Consider the following 22,285-nt stretch of genomic DNA (forward strand, 5'->3'; position numbering starts at 1 on the left):
AGAGAATTCGGCATAGCAGATATGTCATGGAGCACCAAGAGCTCACGTACTTAATTGCAGACACCTCTAACTTCTTTCAGGAATTAAGTTGTTGGGTTTTTTTATTATTTATTTTTCCCCCCAGTACCCGGTACAGGTATCAGCTTTCATAAATTCCTAGTCTGCCCCAGAAGTACTGGTATATGCATATCTGAAATGAACAAATTACTGTCTGGTCCTCCATTACAAGCCCCAGGTGTGAGGATTTGCTTCATCTCAAATACAAAAGTGGAATCCCAGGAACTAATCTGATCCCTCTATCAACAACAACTTTAAAGGAAGATTATCTCTTCCACAAAGACTCACTGTCCTTCAGCAAGTCTGTTCTCTGCTGCTTGATAGCCAAACAAGCTATTCCCAGAGGTTCCACTGCAGTTCCTAACCAGATATAAAGAATGAAGCACCCATGCTTCCCAATCATGTGGAGCATAAAAAAAAAAAAAAACAAAAAAAAAAAAACCCAAAACTTAAGCATCCATTTCCTTGTCTGACCAGGAGCAGAAATTTCATCCTGCACTTTCCCATTTCACAAGAGAGAAAAGAATTACCCACACAGAACTTCCATATATACACATAATAATATTTTCCTTGGCATTAAGAAGGTCAGACAATCACCTAAAATTTCTTAATTTGTTTGACTGAGATGTCCACACCACTGCCATCCATCACGAATTTTGTCAGCAATTCACTTCAAATAAAGCAATGACTAGTTGGGGCTTATTGTTCTTCAAAGGCTATTTCAAGGCTATCTCTTGATTGTAAAACAAGTGCACCTCCTAACTGCTGATTTATTGTTCACTGGTACCTTAATACACAGCACAATGCCCTCCTCCCAAACATCTGGAGCACAGCCGGCTATGCTTAAACTCAAAAGAACTCTAGTCGGTCCACTCCTGACATACAGAATGTTGGGAGGCAAACAAATTCTCTACTGGCAACTATATCCCTTTTCGTTTCAATCCATAGATACACCTTAAAAAGTTCGTTACAGTTAGTCACTGAAAACCACACAACTCCACTTCATCCATACCATGGAAAAAATCCCTTTGTAGTGGCAGAATTCTCCACTGTCCTTTTGTTAATTCCAAACAATAAGGCTTAGTATTACAGAAAGGAAAGAAAGAGACAGCCCCCCACGCACACTTTAAAAGTGTCTTCCCAGTACCAAGCGCTCACAAGGTCTCCTCTTACAAGAGAAACATAACCTGTGAAGAAAACAACAGAACTAACTTCAAAGGATGGTGCAGGTTTGTATTCTCACATTCAGTACACAGGCACATACAAAAAGCAGGCTTTTCCAACTGCACTGCAATCCATCATTTGAAGCTTGTTTTGTTGCATCAGATGCTCATCTGTTTCAGGTGACAAGAACACACTGCTTATTACTTTATCCAGTCCAAAATCTGGCATACATCCCAGTACTATGGGAAGGAGATAATGTAAATCTATCCTTTCCCATGTATGGGAAGCCTTACAACACACTCTCCTGATTCTCCTCATGTGTTTAGAAACGTATTTCTGCAAGAGCACTGCAAACTGTTTGACAGGATTAAAGCTACTGTTTGGACATACCATCATAATCATTAGTGCATGTAAATGCATTCTGTTCAGAATTCCTACAGGACTGCCAGTGAAACTGCTAGAGAACTGCTAAAGAAATACCCAGCACAGGCAAAATTATTGCTCATGTCTCACAGCACTGCTGTATGCACACACACAACAGAAGACGCAGCCCTCCTGCAAGCCTTTTTTCCTCCCCTTTGCTTTCCCTGAGCCTTTACAGTAGGATTCCTGTACTTCATCATCTGATAAAAACAAACTTCAGTCATCTGCATTGGCATGCAGAGCTTTACAGGCATCTAACAGCATATTTGGGGCCTGTGTCTTTGGCAACACATCCTAAAATTTACTAACAGCCAAGGCTTTGATTTACAAACCATAAGATTATAAAAGACCACATGGATGTTTTCAGCTTTTACTCCAATATCTCATCTAATCTGCACATAAAATGCTCCAAAAAATATGTCTTGCCCACTTCCCTTATGGAATCTCCAATGGCCAATTATCAAGGCTGTTTAAAATATTTTTGCTGCCTACCCTAATATTTTATGTCTTTAGTTTTGGGACTGTCAATACCTCAAAAGCCCAGAAACTTTATAATTTGAGGAGAAACACACAGTAAACATAAATGAAGTGTAATAAGCATCTGGAGATGCTATCTTTTTTCCCCTCAAACTAAATACTTCAGGCTGAATGGAGTGATTCTGTAAAACACATATTGCACATAGCAAAATGGTACTTTTTATTCACAATTAACATTTACTTTTTCACCATTTATTTTACCAGTAGAAAGAATTTCCTAATAAAAGAGAATAACACACACTCCCCCCCTTCCCCCCACCCTCAAGGAATAGCAGAGCAGAAAAATGATTTAAAGAAAAACATCATTCCCTGGCAGAGGACTGACCAGAGAGCGCAGTAGGTTAAATGCACTGATCATCCTCAGCATTCTCCAATTATACATGAGTATGGCTTGGCCTTGCCCAGTGTTTACATAACCCCTGCAACTAACATCTTGAACTATTGTACTGCAGCAAATATCACTACAAGCATAAACAACTGCAAAAAAAGCATCCAGGAAAAATATTGACAAGTTTGTAGCCCACAACTGCAGATGGTGGGAATTGGTGGAACCTTTGCAATGCAAACAGTGCCCCAAATCAGTTCTTCATACAGAGAAAGTTTCCAGTGATAAGTGACACATTTAGGGCATGTTCCCTTAAAAAAAAAAAAAAAAAAAAAAAAAGGGAAAGGCCTGTCTCCCATCTAGCAGCTCATTGTTCACAAATGGAACAGTGTTTACACAGGAAGAAGTCCAGTTTCAGCAAACGGGAAGTCCAGCAGATGTTTCCTTCTATCAAAGCAAAACAAGTTTAAAACAAGTTTGCGAATTGCTTTTGCCCAATCAGAAAGCTTCAAAATTAATTCTACTGAGGGGAAAAAAAAATACTCAACAGAATGACCTTGGAAAATAAAATCAGAAAAACTTTTATTTCAAAACTGCAGCTGCTAGAATCAATTCTTTTGAGAAAAAAAAAATTGGTCTTCTTTACAAATGCTTTATGATCCAGGTTTGGAGGAATAAAAGGAAAACTGTAATTTTGGTCTGTTCTGGAAAAGGAAAGTAGGGCAGAGTAGGGCAGATTCCTACTCACACGGCTCCACGTCTCAAATGCTCTCCAACCAATCAAACCAATCAACCTCTCCTCTCCAGACCTCTCCCAACACCCCCCAAACTTCTGGCTGCTCTTGACTTCCTCATTTCTCTTCAGATCTTCAAGTACCTCTTCCTTGGTACACAGCAGTTAAATAATAGAAGTGGCTGGGCAGAGTATAAATCTTTTCTTCTTTTCATCTTTTCATCTTTTTCTTCACTTTTTCCCCCCCTTTTTTTTTTTTTTTAATTTTAATTACTGCTACCAGTACACACTGGTTACACAGCAAGCATAGGTACTTAAAAAAAAAACAAGATGAAGAATTTCATGCTTTGCCAAAATAAGTTCTGTTGAGATCATGATGTTACCCATCGGACTGTTTCACTGATCATCCCATTCCATAATTTCAGAATTTGCCTGATGTTATTGTATCATTACAATGGTAGAGAAGTCTTGCAGGAGCTGTTTCTTTTTCTGTAGCTAACATCTTGCTCCAGAAAATCAGATGAGAGTGACAAAGTAGCACTGAGGAATTTTTCCAGTTCTTTAAAGCTTTTGTAAAATGCAACTGCAGAGCTCCAACAAATTAGACTAACAGCTAGATAGATACAAGTGTCAAAGCCAAGGATAAAATACTCTTAACTACAAGTACAGCAAGTGCAGTCAGCGCACGCAGCTTTCTGCACCCATCTTTGCCTCTCCAAGCCCATTCTTCACTATACTTCATTCATCTCTTTTTCTAACTACTTTGTGAGTATTATACAAAGTTCCCACCTCCACAATATTCATGCATGGCATGCTTGGCACTGAGGTTCCTTACCCCAGTGGAGGCCTCTGCACATCCTAAAATGTATACAACAAAGTCAGAGCTATAATACGGAAGCAGTGAAAGGCACCATTACTACAATTAACACGAGCGTTAGCCGTCTGAAGTAGACCACGCCATGACATACTTCAGATCTGCCTATCAAACAGTTATGGCAGAAAGTGGAGGTGTTGTTTTCTTTCCTCATTCCTCCAATAATCCTTTTTGTCCTTTAAGCAAATCTTAAGTGTAATCTCAATCCGTCAGCAGTTCTGTAAAGAAATACCAGCTCAGATCTAATTGGATTTGTCAGAAAATGACAGCTAACCAGTTCTGCAAGCCCTAGCTGAAGGAAAATCTTCCAAGTGGGAACGTAGAAAAATATGAAAGTTCATTTCAAGAAGAAAACTTTCCTCTGAAAATAACTGGTAAAAAGATATAGTCCAAACCCTGTCCCTTAGCAACATAAAGATGTGGTGTGGCATAGCTAAGGTTGTGTGAGCTGCTCTACATAGATGATTATTTGCAGTTAACTGTTCAAACGTCACTTCAGGTTGCTTTGAATTTGATAAGATTGCTCAATGTTTGCCTATGCAAACTTGCTTTTGTTTTATACTTTTAAACCACGAATAAGAAAATGGGAGAAAAAAAACAGAATTCTGACAGGAATACGTAACAGTAGTATTTAAAAAGAAGTATCTATTATATTGAATGCAAATGAAAAATACTTGGAACACGCATTTTAGCTGAAGAGTTGAAATACCTCCTACACCTCTGGACTTCTAGATGTTTTCTCACAAATACACGAAAACAAACATGAACCTGATTGTTTTGTTGATGATTTGTTCTGCACATGTTTCTGGCTCGAATAGTGTCAGAATAGTTCAAGGACAGTCTAGAATACAGTGGCCCAAAGCCCACACAGGCATCCCCTCCAAATGATGAGACACAGTGCATTACAGTGCTGCAGAGGTACAGGTTAAATACATATAATAGGCCAAATCTTACAGTGCTTTCAATGCATTCAAACTGTAATTTCCTTAATGGTGACCAGATCCAGAAGAAAGAAAAGTCACTAGATGGCCTGTACATTGAGAATTGAAGTGACATTTATTTCACTGGCTTTAAAATGACAATCACTAATTTTTTTACATTTATATTTAGGAGAATATCAACTTGATCACTTAGAAACACCATCATCTTCTATATCTGCACAGTTGGTAGGCAGCATGCCTATGACTCAGGAATAAAAGTTATCTTCACACTGAATTCAGAAGCAGGTTTTGATCTGGGGCAAATGCTATATGAAATGGTATCGTTCACTGTCTCCATCAATAATCAGGAGCTGCACACTCTCCTACCTGTTGGCTTATCCACACCAAGGAATCCAGCTTGGCCCAGGGTTTTAAACACTTTATGTGCTGGGAACTGTCCTTCTTCTTCCCATTTGTCCACAAAGGGGTTAATCTCCTTGTCGATGATCTAGATTTGAAAAATAAATTTAAAGTTACTGACAGAGACATTCTTACTGAAACAACACTGACTATTTTGTCTAAATAATTAAAAAAGGAAAAGAAATACACAGGGAAAATTTTGAAAGCACCCACTCACAACTGCAACAGCTGCAATGGGGTAAATTCTTTTAGCAATTGCAACTAATGCAACAGGAATTCAGCAGGACTGGTTTAAGCCCAGGAAAATGGCAATTCCCCATCATCAATTATTATCTTCTTGGGTACTATTTCTAGAAAGCAACAGGAAGAGAAATCTGAATTGTCCTCAGAGGGACACAGCCAAGGATGGATGATGGCCTGTTCATGATGACCACACACAGCACACAAGACAAGCTAGTAAAAGGGGCTTCATCTCCCTTCTCTTTGCTCATCCTACAAAGCCTCAGATTTTCATGGCCATGAAAAGGGAGCAGACTGGCAATCCGCAGTTCCGCAGCTGAGTTCTGAGGAACTGTTCAACAGAGCCAGCACCATGCCTCAGTCCCCTGCACTGTGGTGTTGCTTCCCATGCCCACTGACCTTTCATGAGGCAGATGGTTTCAAATAGCTTTCAAAAAGTGTCTATGATATGGCGTCCACCCCTTTCTAGCTCCACAAGCCAAGCTGGGTGCTGGCACATGCTTCTGCTGGGCCTCCAAGTGCCTCGTGCAACTGAGCCAGCACACACAAGAGCATTCAATAGTAAAGCAAAAAAGCCACCAAACCACACCAGAACAAGTACCATTTCTCAATCTAATGTCCCTAGTTCATGACCACAATTTTACTGTTACACCATTCTACACAGAGAGAATTTATTATTTTAAGAACTTCTCTTAGTCTTTTCTCCACGCTAAATAAACAAGCCCTGTAGTGCTAACTGTTCCTTAAGCTGGAAATAGATCTCTTTTCCTCTTGAAGTGCCATGCTCATGAGACCCTGTAGAGTGTTCTTCTCAGCTGTCTATTTATTGCACATTCTTCAGAGAATTTCAGACCATATACGGTTGCTTTCTGCTTCCCCGCTGGTCACAGAAATACAGATACCTCACTGTTGGCTACAGAAAATTACTTTTTCTATTCTCCTACTAAATTCTGAGAAATACACAAGCTCAATGTTCATCTCACTCAGTAATTACCATCTCTCTCTCCTTCTCTTATACTACCTGACATAGGCCTCATGGCCAACACTAACAAAATACTCACCAGGACACTAGGACAGCCTACATTTAACTATTTGTATTGCCATATCCACAATGCTCAGACAGCAGCATGTGTGCCCTTCATTCTGAGTAACAGGACATGAAGCACGTTCTGGACTGTACTTTTTGTAACACGTGCTAATGCTGATCTGAAAACACCCAGGGAAGTGCCTGAAAGCGATTATGAAGCCTATACAGAAGGCCAACCTGGTGTTTTGACAGATCTTGGCAAAAGTTTGATGTGAACATACTAACACAATTCTGTATTTGTTATGGCTGGTATCAAGCCAAGTGTTTCACATAAGAAACTACCTTTGAAGTTCAACAAAGTCAGAAGAATGACGGAGGCATTCAAGAAGTTCTTTACATAATTCCTGCATATTATAACCTGCTTCCTTCTGTGCTTTTGAGCAGAGCTCAAGCTGCTTGACAGAACCAAAGTTTAAAAACTAGCAGGTGAAATTTGTCATGTCTAATAAAGCTAGATCTACCTGGTATGACACACACACACAAAAAAAAACAAACAAACAAAAAAAAAAAACACAAAAACACAAAACGGGGACAGCCTCGCTGCAAAAACTGCACTAGAGTTTATGTTTCCACAGTCAAAAAAAAATGAACAATACAGTCCAGATATCAATATCCAGTTATTTCTTAGCTCCTGGACCATCCACTTTAAACTGTGTTTACGATTCGCAATCGTAAACAAGACTCTAAACAAATTAACCTACTTTCAAACAAGAGAAGTAATTCCTTCAGAAGTATTATTCCTGAAAATAAGACTTTAGGTAATTTGCACAGAATCAAAGGGGAGGAAAAAGTTATGGGTCAATCAGACAACAGGCAGCATCAGTTGGAGAGAGCACCTGGAGGAACCCCTCTCCTTTCGCTACCACATACAAACATGCTAGAGAACTGTGGTGCTGGTCAACCAGCTGATGCTTTAATACTGATCGTTGGATATTATCACCCTTTCATGCAAAAGCTGACAGAAAGAGACATTCTCTGTGAACAAAATAATCAATTACCAAAGGAATTTGCACACATACAGAACTTGTGCTTTAAACACTGCTAAAGACAGATGTATTTGGAAGCAGATCAAGTTTGCTGTATGTTTCATTTGCCCTTTCCTTTGGTTTTGCCAAAATGTAATGTGTGATCCCAGAGAATTACATCAAGCTTCAATCAATTTATATGGTAAGTAATTAATTTTGAATTAACTTACATTTTCATAGTGCACACAGCTTTCAGAAGCAAACACTAAGCACTGCAGGCACCTTGAGTTAAATCATAAGGGATACCTGCCACATATGGTAATTACACAGAAAAAAAGCTTTTAGCAGTAGCCAAGAAGCAGTTTGGTTTATTTTTACAGGCTTTATCACGGAAAAGAATGTGGAAATTGTAGCTGGTAACATTCAGACATACACCACTAGGACAGTGACTACAGTAAGAACTAAAACACCTCTCAGCAGGTATTTAGGATCTAATGCCTATCTGGGAGCCCTACATCTTTTCTGCCTACTGATAGAGTAAGCCACAGCAGAATTCTGCTCTTGTCCTGGCAGTGAGGACATGGTTAAGTCTTGTGTGCAGGAACAGAGGTTTTTCAGGCTGCTTCAACAGCCCATAAAAACATAAAACTAAAGGACTCAACTCTGGAGACAGACTTGGCTCAGTCTATATCTCAGTGATGCAGACTGTCATGGTTGGTATAAGCCATGAATTATTTTTAAAAACACTGTGTGCGCATGTCCAGTCAGAAACTGATTAAGACAACACACTCATCTCATGTTCAATGGTAGTAAGAAAAATAAAAGTGCTTTATATTTCCAGTAGTCTTTACAAAGTGTGAAAACAGAACCTGTAACTTTCTGCTCAGGAAAGAGAAAATTGAGCAGGGAAGTAAGGGGAGGAGAAAGACTGAAATACACTTTTTTTTTTTTTTTGTTATGGATTATTTTAATCTCCATCTAGAAGAGAGAATGAGAAATATCTCCCCAGAACATTGCCAGATAGTTGCATGTTTTTCTTATTTTCCCCTGGAAGTTATTGTACTGTTTAAATGAGTAAGAAACAAAACCACACACATGAGGATTTTCCTTTGCATGGTGCTCAGTATTTTCTGCTGACATTGTACCAGCAGAAGCATTAGAGATTGTCATTTAATTCTTACTGTAATCTAAAACAAATATCCTACTCCTAGTGGTAACTGTAATTAAATCATTTTGGGTACTGAGAGTGTCTACAGATATTCTTTACAACCACTAAAGATTTCTTTCCATTATTCACCATCAAGTTTACCATTTAGCAAACAATTCAAATCTGAAATTAAAAATAACATTCAACACACAATATCTCATATCTGTCTCCTACAATACTGTACAGTGGTAGTACAACATTTCAGCACACAATAAGTAGGACAACATATAACCTTGAGTCTTACAAAAAACAACAACAAAAAAGAAAAAATACATTAATATGCATTCCTCCAAAAAGAAACTTTTACTAAAATGTCCTGTGAGTTACACCTGAGATTAGGCTGACTTACTAGAAAAGCAAGAGAAAATGCCTGACAAAAAACATACCCTTGTATTTAGAAAATTATATGGATTTTGAGTTTGTTTTTTATGACAATGGGACTTTCTATGAAGATTATAACATTAGGTAGGGACGAGATTCACCTGTCTAGAAGAGACAGGGCAATCTTTGGCAGCAGGCCGGCCAACCTTCTGAGGTGGGCTTTAAACTGAAGGAGTTGAGGGAGCAGGGTCCAAAACGGCAATGGTCTTTTCAGAGGTGCCCAGCCACAGAACAAGGGACAAACTGAAACATAGAAAATTCCATACAAAAATGTGGAAAAACTTATTTACTTCGAGGGTGACAGAGCACTGGAACAGGCTGCTCAGAAAGGTTGTGAAATCTCCTTTTCTGGAGATATTCCAGACCCACTTTCCTGTGGACATTTTCCTGTGCAACTACTGTTGTGAAATTGCTTTAGCAGAGGGCAGGACTAGATGCTCTCCAGAGGTCCCTTCCAACCCCTGCAATTCTGTGATTTAGAGGTGCCATATCATACCAGGGTCAGAGGAGTATTTTTGTTTTAAATCAAGGTGAGATAATGATTAAATCTTTAAAGTAATATAAGGAACGAGTAAATAAGCAACAAACCACTAACAACATTTCTTCCTTGATTATATCATGACAATTAGCAGAACGCTGACTTGAAAGAAAGGAGACAACAGACTACAGAGCCCTTTGCCTTTGATACCAGCCATAATTAAAGAGAATAATGAACAGCTCATAGTACGACATTTCTCCTTGTAATTGAATTCATAACCTCTGGCAGCAATGAGTGCAAACAACATTGCACAGTGCAGGCACCGGTGCTAAGGACAGGCAGTGCTTTCCCAAGGCTAAGAACTGAAAGAGTCAAGGTGGCCAAATCCATTGCCCTGCCCATATGTGCTACCAAAACAAGCCCATAGAAATCACCATGGGATGCACCAGCAGCACCAGAACATGCTTTCCATCTGAATATCCTGTTAGCCTTCTTCCTGAATGCAGCAGGAGCCACGAGCTGTTGGGGGCTACATCACCCAACTCAGCCTGGCCCTGACAAGCATGGCAGTGACGAGCCCAGGCCTGCAATGGTTGGCACCCAGAAGGAAGAGGCCATGGCTTGGGTCTGATGAGATCACAAGCAGAAGCGGAGGCAGCGTAGGACATCATGGACCACAAGAGCTACAAATAATCCCATCACACAAAGATGACTTAACTGCACAGCCACAGAAATGATTCCCTGAGTGTAAACCTTGTTTGCTTATGCCACCAAGTTACCTAGCGAGCTTCCTTCCGGCAAACAAAATCCAGCATTCTGAAGTGAGATCTTGACAGCAAGGCTACAACCCTCTGTTTCCTCTTCCAGTACCAATCAAGCAGTACAGAGTGATTCACCATAGATTTTCAAGCAGTTTTGCATGCCCTTCATCTGAGTATTGTTTCTTTTAATACTAATTGCTGTAAAGGTGCTAGCAACCCAAAACTATTGGTTCCTTCTCTCACCATCTTTTAAAACATAGATATTTTTATTGGCGTATCTCAGGACTCACCTAGGAAACCTATGGGAAAACAACTCACCACTACACAAGGGTCTTACCAACATGGGACATATCCTAGAGGTTGCTCTAATACTTCTGTCTCCTTGCATGAGGAAGGCAAGATTCTCTCGTGTTCACGTGGAAGATTGGGCATTCAAATTCAATCTACAGAGTTTACTCTGTATTCACTTAAGGCAGCTAAACGTACGTTGTAACATGTGAACCTGCAGAAGAGTTTGTCCTACTTGAGTACACAATTTGGAAACTTTGCTCTGAGCAGTCATCAGACTGCTGGGAACAAACTGAGAGAATATTTTCCACAATAATACAAGTTTGAACTGTGCTTGACAGAATAAATAGTGGCACATCAACCACATTCGTCAGGTATGCTACATATACCCCCTCCTGTGCATGTGGGCAAACTTAGACATAAAACATGAAGATTTGAGGTCATTTAGCTTTCCCCTTTTCCCTGTCCCAATAGGCAGTACGTTAAAAGTTCAGGAGAAAAAGCCAATCCAAGTTAGTACTGTGAAGGTGGCTGAAAGGAGACTGATAACACATCATTGCTAGCACCTCAAGATGTTAGGATACTGCTTCTATTTTTTTGTCCATTACTGCACAGTAAGAGTGAACAGACCCGGCTCATGTCCGCCTTTCTCCACTGCCTTTAGACAGCTGTGACCAGAGCTGAGCTTCCAGAGAAGCTGACAGTGGATTTAAAAGCAATACTCATTAGGTTTATAGAAGGTGAAAATGGAAAAATTCTCCGAATGCTCAAAAATAAACGTCCAAAATGGGAAGATGTGTTTAAAATTTATTAATTATAACGCCACAATTCCTTTTTTTACCTTCAGTTATGCTTTGCCACAGGCAACAAAGGACTCACGCAGTGTACTACAGCACTGGCTACCAAAGACTGCGAGATCAGCAAACACAAGAACAAATCGTTACTAAATTAAATTTTCCCTTTCCTAAAGGGGAAGGAAAAAAAAAAGAAAAAAACCCACAGGGAAAAAAAAACCAATAAGTAAGGTTTGGCAGCATCTTAAGATATAACAAAACATACCTGTCCTCATCCATTTTCTTTTCAGCCGAAAAGCATGCACATTACAAGTATAATGTCATTTCTTCTGCTCTATACATTTGGCCATAATTGGACATGCTTCTGTTTAAATCATTGTGTTTCTTTCCTGTCAGAGACACAGTTCTCTGCCACATACATAATACATAAAGCAGAGCTGATTATTGCTTCAGAAATGTAAGTATTGCAAATCCTTTATTCCCATACATCTGGCTACAATTTTTACTTTGGAGGAAAAAAATATATATCTGAATCAACCACAAAGCTTTTGTCACTGCTTGCCTGGAACTTAAAAACCTACAAGTCCTATAGGTTTTGCAGGGCTGGGCAGAAGCACGTGTTGTCCCTCTGCCTGTGCGGAGCAGAAGGTGGCATTTGTCACTCTGGCACGTATCATCACCCGATGAAGAAAACAAAAGGTCCAGACCAGGATGTGGGAGCTGAGCCCAGCTTAACCTTTCCTGAGGAACAAGATGCTGAAAGACCATCTCTAGCTGGGGAGACGTGATCCCAGCTGACTCTCCTCCTTTCTGGCATTCTCCTCCCTGCCCAAAGGGATACAAACACAAACCCCTTGCACATTTGGGAGCTTCTGTAGTCCCTGCTCACTCCCAGCCACTCCTTCAACAGCCCCAATCTATGAACACAACTGAAAATGGGAGGGTCCCAAAATTGCTTCTCACTCCAAGACTCCAAGAGTTGCAAATACCATGCCAAAACCATTTCTCCAGAAAAAGCAGGAAAGGAATATGTTTGCAAAGCCCCCCAGGATCAGGCAATCATTTAAGTGTTTATGTTTGGTTCCAGGGAATTTCTCAATTTCTTTCCTTTCACCACAAACTGTATTTATTTATTCCTCCGTCTCATTGATGGCATCTGCTACATCCTCCATTCAACCACACCACAATGGGCAAGACCATATGCTATCAGATGAGCATTTCTCACCCTTGATACTCAACACAACAGGGTTTAAACCATGCTGGGCTCTATGTCCTTCTTGGACAAGAAATTCTGTTCCTTTTACCATGATATTTTTGCAAAAACTGTGAACTAATCTCTTGGGGATATAGAAAATACATTCACGCTTATGGTTCCATGGTATTCATGGATATATATACCCCAAACACAAAATGTAACCAGTGGATACCATCCAAGGAGAGATATATTAAAAATACGATTTATATTGGGGCAGAAAATAAGGTTTTTTCCTCATTACTGACAGTATTTACCCAATGCCTCTGCACACATCAGGCTCCCCTGAATCTCTTAACTTTAGGAAACAAAACAGCATTTAGTAGAAACAGAACGGGTCAGGAAACACAAAAAGACTTGGGAATAATACTTAAAATATCAGAACTTTGATCTATCTAGCTACTCATTCAAAAAATGTGCCATCCCTGTGACTTACAAAGCTGCTAATGCACAAAACTTGTTTTCTTTCCCTCTGTTAGTCAGTAGGACATTTCGTGCACACATGGTATTATTATGGCAAAAAACTAGATTAAAAAAAACTCCCTTTTCCACCTCCCAACAACTTTACTAAGTTCAGACTTGGCCACAGTGACCACAAATTATATTCTTAGGAACTGTGATTATTCATATTTGGTTCTGGATTATATCCCTGTGCGAACAAAGCGATTTATCTCACTGTGGCCATTCCAGGCCTCCTTTCCACTGCAAGTCATTAGGATGTCATGAAATAATATGATGGGATCCAACATGAAAGGCAAATGCCCCTGGATTTTGCCCATCTTTGCCACCTACACACTGTTACCCATGACAGAGCTCAGCATTTCATGCTATTACTAGGTTGAAGTGCAGCCTGAAATCTGGGTACCATTGGAGATATTGGCTGTTTTGAGCAATGCGTTATGAAGCAGTGCCTGGGCTGGTTTGTCCAGGCTGACAGACATCCTTCTTCAAGAGATTTCAATTAGCAGAGCTTCCAGACATACATGGTGCTTTTTTAACAGTCAACAAATGGCAACAAGCATCTCCTGTAGTACTCTAGGACTTCCCAGAGCACCAGGGGGCCATTTTCAGACACTGTGGCCCACATCGTGACTGAATCCTTCAGATGAAATGGAAAATATTCAGTCTTAAGAACTGGCTTTAACCTCACTGGTGCCTTCACCTTTTCTTTATCTTGTGTCACTGAAAGAGGATAAATAATTCTCTGGAGCTACTAAAAGAATGGCTCTGTACATGCCAAACAGTAAAGGCAAATGATGGAACCTACCAGAGACTCACAACTTATGCCATTTTATGCACGTTCTAGCACTTAAACTATGCTCATCTCCACATCAGCTGAGTGCCTAGTAAGCCTGGGGTATCCTCACAGATCCAAATAGCTGACCTCACTGAAGGACTGCTAGTCCTGAATGCTGAATCAGCAACTAAAGATTTGGACTGTCATCTCAACCACAAGAAGCTTACACAGAATCTACTTACCACATTGCTCCAGCATCATGGGAAACATTTTTATTCAGCATGCTCTTGTTCCATCTATTTTCTGTTCTTTCGTTTTCCTTTTTCGTGGCTGGGATAAAGCTAAGCTGAAATAAAATGTTCCACATTTCTCTTTGGATGAGGTGATCAACAGAACTTTATTAGCTTCCCCTGGGAAAGGGCTGGTTTCTTTTCCAGGGTAAAGGAGACATTCCTAGTCTCCACTTCTGTCTTTGAAAATGCAATTATGACACACATCCTTCTGCTTATCCCACTGCAAATTTCTAACTACAATACTTGTGACCCTCTCACGTCTGCCTGAGGAGCAGCTTCATTCTCAAACAGCGTAGCATGACACCCATACTAGTTTTCCCTGTCTCAAGCTAACTCAGCATATTTTGAAGGCTAAAGCACACAAAATGGCAGATTGCAGATAAGCTTGGCCTGCCTTACTGCTACAGACAAACCAAGGCTCTAATTTTTTATGACAAGCTATGAACTAACTACTGAACCACCTGAGGAAGGACACACCTCTGGTGGTGCTATCAGGGCAAGAGACCTGGGACCTTCTGCTCCTAAACAATGTTGATAATACAACAGTTGTTGACTAGGCACACAAGCCCGGCTGTAGGACAGAAAATAATTTTAAGTAGTACACCAATAATCTCAGAAGTCTCCTTGCAGCAATCCACCAGCGCTCATCTGTCAAACCTGACCTAGGCTTTCTTGTTACCTTTGAGGCTAAAGAAAAAAAAAAAGAAAGAAAAAAACCATTCAGAACAAGTTGAAAGAACAGCCTTCAGAGCACAATGACACCCAGCTGGGAGCTGCCATGTTCATCAGTGTGCCCATGGAGCAGAAGTAAAGATTACTCACATATTTTCACACTACTAGGACCTAAAACGATTTAGAGAAAGCTACATTTCCTGAACGGCCATGGGACAACCTGTGTATATCACAGGCATTCTCTCTGTCACAAGCCGCTTATGAAGATACAATTTAAATTGTCAGAAGTTCATGGCTGCACTGCCTACTCCAATGAGGTGTGGCAATGATAAAGTACTACTGAATGTCTTAAGTGGTATTTCTTATTACAGTACTATATCCCAGCTGCCCTGATAACAACAAAAATCAACTGTGAACACTTTCCCTCTGTTAAATTACTGCCCAAAATTCTATGCAGTAGGAAAGGATATTTCTGCATTAGTCTACACCAGAAAGGGATCTGGCCTCAAAATGTTATACAGTGTTTCTGTTAGACACAAGATGACAAAGCTACCGCAAATATCCCAGAATCTAGGAATTTTGTTTGCCTTACTTGTCTGTACAAAAGCTGTGAGGTTTACTAATGTCATATTTTTTAACTGTCTCCCTTCTCAAACTTCTACCTCAAATGCATGACAAATACTGTTTCAGATATCCAAGTCACATCTTTTGCAACTTCTGCTGTGTCTTTCCTTTCTCATTTTTCAATTTAGTAAGAAAGTATTTTATTTATTTGTAGCACCAACAGCCAATGACTTTGCTGTTTCAATACTGTTTTTGAGATTTGCTATAAAAGATCGACAAAACAACTCCAACTACAGTGCTCCAGCAGTAACAGTAGTTATAGTAGTTATAGTTCAGTAATAATCAGCAGACTATCCAAAATAGCTGTATTATTTTGACAGATTACAACAATTTTAATGGATATTTATAGTGAAAATTAGTATTTAATCCAGCTCTTTTATGCTCCAATACAAAGAGGCTCTAATTCCTCCATGAATACATATATATTAATGAACAGAAATTTGTGACACTGTTAATAACTGAAGCCAGACATACAAGCCAGGAGTGGCAATAAACAGTGGTGTTCTTTTGTACAGTCCATTTTTACAGGAATCCCCCTTATTCTACAGAGATGTAACACTGTGTAATCAATCCAAGCCATCACCATGTGTAAAATGAAACTTTTTTATATTAGATGCAACTCCATCAAAATATATGCCAATCCTTCTCAAATGTATTTCCCAAAGCTTCTTACTACTACTGCCTGACGTATACAAATAGGGACATGCTAAAGTACATATCATATATGTATATGCATAGTTACACATGCACACAAAGTAGCTTAAACCCTCTTTCCCTTCAAGCCTATACTATAATATAATTACTGCATCAAACTGCAGGATACCAGTGCACTGTAAGTATTGTTAACAAGGTAAAGAAAAGTTATGTTTTTCGATTTCCAAGAGGAAGGGTGGTGACCTATGAAGTAGTAAAGGAAACCACTCATAAGGTTATTTCAATGCCTTGCTAAAAACAGCTCCTGGAATTACAGGAGTCTCTTCCTCATCCTGCTCAGAACAATTGGAGAAGTACAGATCATTTAAAATATATTAATTTAACAGATTAAAAATAAAAGGAATGCAGACAAAAATATAACAGTTCTCACTAATGGAATTACACCATTTTCTTCTCTGATTTCACTAGCAACTGCACCTGGATTAGCCTAGTGAAAAAGTGCCCCAAATTAAATAATCGTTACATTTAAAATGCATTCCAGATACTCAGTGGTCATTCTCTGCCATAGTGTTTACTTTTCAGTTTGTCTTGAATTCACTGGGGTCAGTTTTAACTTAGGCCAAAATAAATACTGACTGATGGAAGCTTTGGAGTAAACAACACTAGACTGGATCTGATGTAAACTGGTGAATATTATTTTTTCTGTATGATCAGAAACTGAAATAAGAGTTACATTAGTATTTTTTAAATTCTAGGAGTAACGGACAGCCCAGGACAGTCTAGAGGACAGAGCAAGGCAGGTGACTCTGCAGACATGCAGGCCTGTTACTGCAATACAAGCAAAACAATCCTGTATTATTCACCTGAGTGACAGAAGAGGATTCATCTTCAACTCTTTTACTGATCCTTTCCCTGCCAGCTCATTCCTGCTTTGAAGAATGTCCAGGAATTTAAATGAATGAAACTAACTTATAAGGAAGTTGATCAAGCACAGGTTTCTTTGTATAACAAAGAAAATGAATACACTACTGCAAATGTTAAAGGATAAGAGGCCTAACTTTCGCCATAGAGAACTTGATGTATTAAATGGCCTTTGCAATATCCTGCTTTAACCCTGGAAGTATGAAAGCTAATTCCAAAACAAACAAACAAAAAAAAAAAAACAACCCAAAAACCTGAAGAACTGTCTAAATCAGAAGTAGCCCCAATATCCTTTCTCCACATTAAGTGTGGAAAGAGAAGAAATTTGGAAAAAGGGTAATTATCCATAAAAGTGTAAGATTCTTCAAGTCATTTTTAAAAGCTTCCATCAAATTCTGGACATTATAGCTCCAAGGTCATATAAATGATCTAACACCAGGACACCCAGAGTGCACTGCTTTTAAAAAAAACTACAGCGCAGCACCAGCCAGGAGCTGAGCATTCACTTATAGGCAAATCAGGGGCAGTACCTCACACTCCATCATGCCCATCTCAAAATGCACACCCTGCACGCAGATGAACTTGAGCACATCACAATTTAGAGACAGATTTCTCACACATGCAGCTTGTCTCACCTTGCCTTATCCTATCCCAGCTCACCTGGTTCTGTTCTGTATCATTTCATCCCATCCCTTCTCCTCTCCTCTCATCCCACCCCATTAACTCCACTCCATTCTGTTCCACCCACTGCCCCCAGACCATCCCTGCCAGTGGGTTCCACACCAGAGTTTTCTAACTTAAAAAAAACTAATTATCCAACTTTGACAGGTGTTGCTTAATTATACCACAGCTTTTTGCAGGTGACACTGATCTCACTGCTGGGAACACAGATAATTCCCCACTGCCATCATTATTCACAGAATGGCATTCAACTTCCATTTGACCTTACCCAAAGTGTCTCTCTCGGTTTATCATTCTGTTTCAAAGGAACCTCCTGTTACGGCCCTTCTAGAAACACCACTTTAACAGATGGACTCTGTTCCGCCTGCCTTAAACTCGGTGTCCACAGCCAACCCTTACCCTGCGCTCTGCAGGAGCTGGGAGGGAACTGAGCGCTCCCCCGCTCTGTGCCCCGGTCCTTCACGTCGCACTCGGGCAGCCCGAGCTCCAGCAACACCCCGCTTGTGCTCCCTCTCCACGCACAAGGCAGCACGGCAGCTCGGCCCCTCTCGCAGAAGTCCCCACAGTCCCACCACCCGAGACTTTTAAAGCGAAACGGGGAGCCACGCAGTACCAACACGCCGCACGCAGCAGCCGGGGCAGCGCAGCGGGCAGGCCGCGCAGGCTGCTGGGCTGTCCCCGCGGTACCTTCCTGAGGGCCGCCCGCAATGCGCCGTGTTGCGGCGCGTCGGCTACGCGCCCTCTGTCCCGCCGCCCGCCGCCGCCGCGCAGTGCCGAGGCCCGCAGCGCCCAGCGCCCTCCGCCCCGCAGCGCCATGGCTGCCGTCGGCCGCTCCGCTCCGCCCTCCGTCCCGGGCCGCCGTGCCCTCTCGGGTTACCGGTCGGAGCGAGCGGCGAACAGGTGAGGAGAGCGGCAAAGCGATGAGACCCTGCTTTCAGATTCATCTATTTATTTAAGAAAAAAAAAAAAAAAAAAAAAAAAAAAAAAAAACGACAAAATTCGCTCCTGCACTGCCGGCGCAGGCCCAGCAGGCTGGGGTCTTCTTTAGGCGATGACACAGCCGCCCTTCTCCTTGAAGGGGTTCTTGTCCTCCGGGACGCCCTTCACCAGCGGGTCCTCTCCTGAGCGCTCCTCGATGTAGTTCTTGATCTCCTCGGAGCACTTGGACACCTGCGGGGAGGACACACATGTTGCCAGAGCTCACGCACTCCTCAGCAGCGAGGTGCTGAGCTCGCACCTTTCCCTGTTTGCCCGCCCATTGGATACCACAGGCCAGCACTCAGCCCATCGGTTGCTACACTGTTGTATTAAGCACATCTTTCCCGACGTGACTTATAGTCAACACCCTCAGGATCAACGTTTCAGCTCCACAACATGCTATCTGTCTACAACACATCTATCACTTCACACTTTTTCCCAAACAAAACACTCCATAATGGTTTTTCAGTGATGATACAAATCCCCATCCCAAGTTCTATAGCAGAAGCCACCCGTCTTCAATGACAGTCACCTAGGAAATCATTTACTTACTGGCACGTGGCATTATGCCAAACAACAGCTAATAAAACACTGCATGAAGCAGGAACACAACCCACAGGCCTCCTTGCATGACGGCCCCACACAGAGGGCCCCCACAGGAACCTGCCCTGGAGGAGGACCGGGGCTGCTCTGTGCCCCGACCACACACACCTCTCACTTCCCTTCCTGTGGAACAGACACTGTCCTCAGGTGCCTGGATAAGGGACGCCTCTAAGCACAGCTCCCTGCTCTGTGCCTGCCAACCCACAGACACAAGAGCGCAGTCAGCAACAGAATCCAGCTGCTGCCAGGCCGACAGGGGCCATTATTTCTAATTTAAGGCTCGCTGCTTTCCTCCATAATTATATCTTACTCCATAGGTAAAGTTATGCCAAGTGAGATGGTGAATTTACCCGCTGTGTCACAGCCTCTGAGCCATCAGAAGTAGCTCAGGGTTAATCCTCAACCACAGGGTGTGCAGAATAAGGCCTAACTACCTCTAGCTGTGGTACAGCTATGACCTACAACACAGACTCCATTCTCACTGTGAAGCTTTGGTACAGTGCAGAGGTGAAATTGAGGATGTTGACTGTGCTTTTCTGCAGATGGTTTCAAAATACCCATTTCCCCAGTCTTTTGGTTTATTAGAATACTAGAATATATTGACTAAGTATTAGAATATTTAGACTATTCAGAATATTTAAATATATATTTATTTACATAAAGAGTTTTAAACTCTTTTTAAGAAAATCAAAATCTATGCATTCTACAGAGTACTTCAGGAGCTTGGGAATGCTCTGAGGAATGATCCAGGTGCCTGTAGTATTCAGATGTGCAGTCCTTAATACTTCTGGATCCACAACCATAACATCTACAACCACTGACATTTAACTGACACATAAAATGCAATGAGGCATTGGCACTGCTGCTCAGAGAAGCTGTGGGTGCCCCATCCCTGGAGGCATGCAGGGCCGATCTGGATGGGACGCTGGGCAGTCTGATGTGGTGGGTGGACACGAGCCCTCAGCAGGGGGTTAGAACTGTATGAGGACTTTACAAGCCAAGTCCTCATTCATTCAATGAGTCTGTTATAATTGTGGCTTTCTTATTTTGTTGGCTATGTACCTAGATCTAATACACAGAAACAATTCCACTGATCCCCTAATATAAACTCACTTTTAGTCTGAAATAGTTTATCCAGATGTATTTTTTTTCCTGCTGGCATATAGAATTAATATAAATATAAATGGAGCAAGATCAATTGTGTTCTTCCATTTACAGAAAACGTGCAATAATACAACAGCAATAAAAACCACCAGAAACTATTCACCTGTGGAAAGAAATTACCAGTGTGACAGAAAGTATAGTGCTCCCACTGAACGCAGCAGGATAGAGCTGGGCCCTGGGGCACCGGCCCCTCAGCTTCTACCCTTCTCCCGGGGGTGTCCCGCCGGCCACGGCACCCCCCCCACGCCCCGGTGCCTTTCACATAGGAGGGGAATTCTGCCTCTCCCGGCACAGCCGCTCGGAGGGGGATCTGGGCAAGAGCCGTCGGGGAGAGCACAGCGCTCCTCTTCCCGCGGCGGGGCTCCCAGCACCCCCGCGCTGCTCCGGGACGGAGCCCTCCCGCTCCGCCCCGCCGGGCTCCGCACGGGGCTGCCCGCCCGGCCCCGCCGCCGCCCGACGGCACCGCGCCGGGGCTGCCCGGCCGCCCCCCGCCCCTGCCCCAACCCCTGGCCCGCCCGGCGGCCCCTCTCTCACCGGCTGCCTCTCCAGCTTCACTTCTTTCCGGAGCTGCTCCACTTCCATTTTCAGTTTGTCCTTCTCGCTCAGATCCTCAATGTTGATCGCCGGCATGGTGTGCGCTGCCAGAGCGCGGAGAGAGGGAAGGGAGGAGGGAGAGAGGACAAAGTGTTACCGCTGGGCAGCGAGGCCGTCGGGCCCGGAGCCCCCGGTAGGGCGGTGGGACGGCGGGGCGGCCGCCCCCGGCCCGCCCCCGGCTTCACTCACCCGGTGCCGCCGGGCTGCTCCGCGGCGACCGCTTCCTCCCCACCGCGCCGGGCACCCTGCCCCGCGCCGCCCGGCCTTTAAACTCCGGGATAATCCCCTCTAATCGGATTACGGCCCTCCCGGCTCCGCGCTCGGGACCTTCACACTGCGGGGCCTCAGCACCCCGCACCCGGACGGCTGCCGGGACCTGCTCCCCTCCTCGCCCCGTGGGGCAGAGGCGGCCCGGGGCTGCCCAGCGCTCAGCCCTCTCCTCCTGTACCTCAGTGCTGCGTGGTCGTGTGCCGCTGGCGTGCTGAGAGAGGTGAGCTGGTCGCAGCAGGTGTTTCTCTTGGGCTCATTCCCCCAAAAGTTCTGTGTTAAAACTACAGGCAGATCAGACTGAAAGGCAGAGAGGAGAAGGAACAGCTGTCAGGTCAGGCTGTCAGTGGGACACGTAGCTCTGCATGCCACAGCACTGCACAGAGCATGTAGGGTCCTGCAGCTGTGCTGGGTGCTGGGGATGGGGTACACTCAGAGTGGTGGGTTCAGAAAGCACAAGAAGGACTTATGAAAGCCCCATGTGCTTGCATACATACACTGCTGAGGTCCAGACCCTGAGCAGAGGTCTCACTCTCAGCAACAAGTGTCCCTTCACCCTGTTTGCGCCCTGGCGTCTCTGCTCTTGGCAGCTGCTTTCATATGACGCTAGCAGATATGGGATCAGCACAGCCGCAGCCCTTCACACCAAGCAAAGCTGCAGGCCTACGTGCAGTCCTTTGAGCAGGAGTGT

The 22,285-nt window shown here is 42.7% G+C and overlaps 2 protein-coding genes across 2 annotated transcripts in view; both read right to left on the reverse strand.

Annotated features, from left to right (window-relative positions):
- LOC306948934 (putative acyl-CoA dehydrogenase 6) overlaps nt 1–18,804 on the reverse strand; it is a gene marked incomplete at both ends in the record, with an annotated part of 78,807 nt that extends 60,003 nt beyond the window's left edge. The window contains 2 exons of the mRNA XM_079538673.1: nt 5,421–5,541; nt 18,676–18,804. Of these exons, the coding sequence (XP_079394799.1) occupies nt 5,421–5,541; nt 18,676–18,804 (250 nt within the window). The remainder of the gene's footprint in view (nt 1–5,420; nt 5,542–18,675) is intronic.
- A 228-nt stretch (nt 18,805–19,032) lies between these two features.
- LOC306948716 (guanine nucleotide-binding protein G(I)/G(S)/G(O) subunit gamma-11) lies at nt 19,033–21,363 on the reverse strand (the record flags this gene model as incomplete). The annotated part of the gene is made up of 2 exons (XM_079538388.1): nt 19,033–19,158; nt 21,268–21,363. 2 exons carry the CDS (start codon nt 21,361–21,363, stop codon nt 19,033–19,035), a joined length of 222 nt encoding a protein of 73 aa, XP_079394514.1.
- Nucleotides 21,364–22,285: the final 922 nt, after the last annotated feature.

Source organism: Tetrao urogallus, assembly GCF_951394365.1.
Source record: "Tetrao urogallus genome assembly, chromosome: 7".
Taxonomy (NCBI): domain Eukaryota; kingdom Metazoa; phylum Chordata; class Aves; order Galliformes; family Phasianidae; genus Tetrao; species Tetrao urogallus.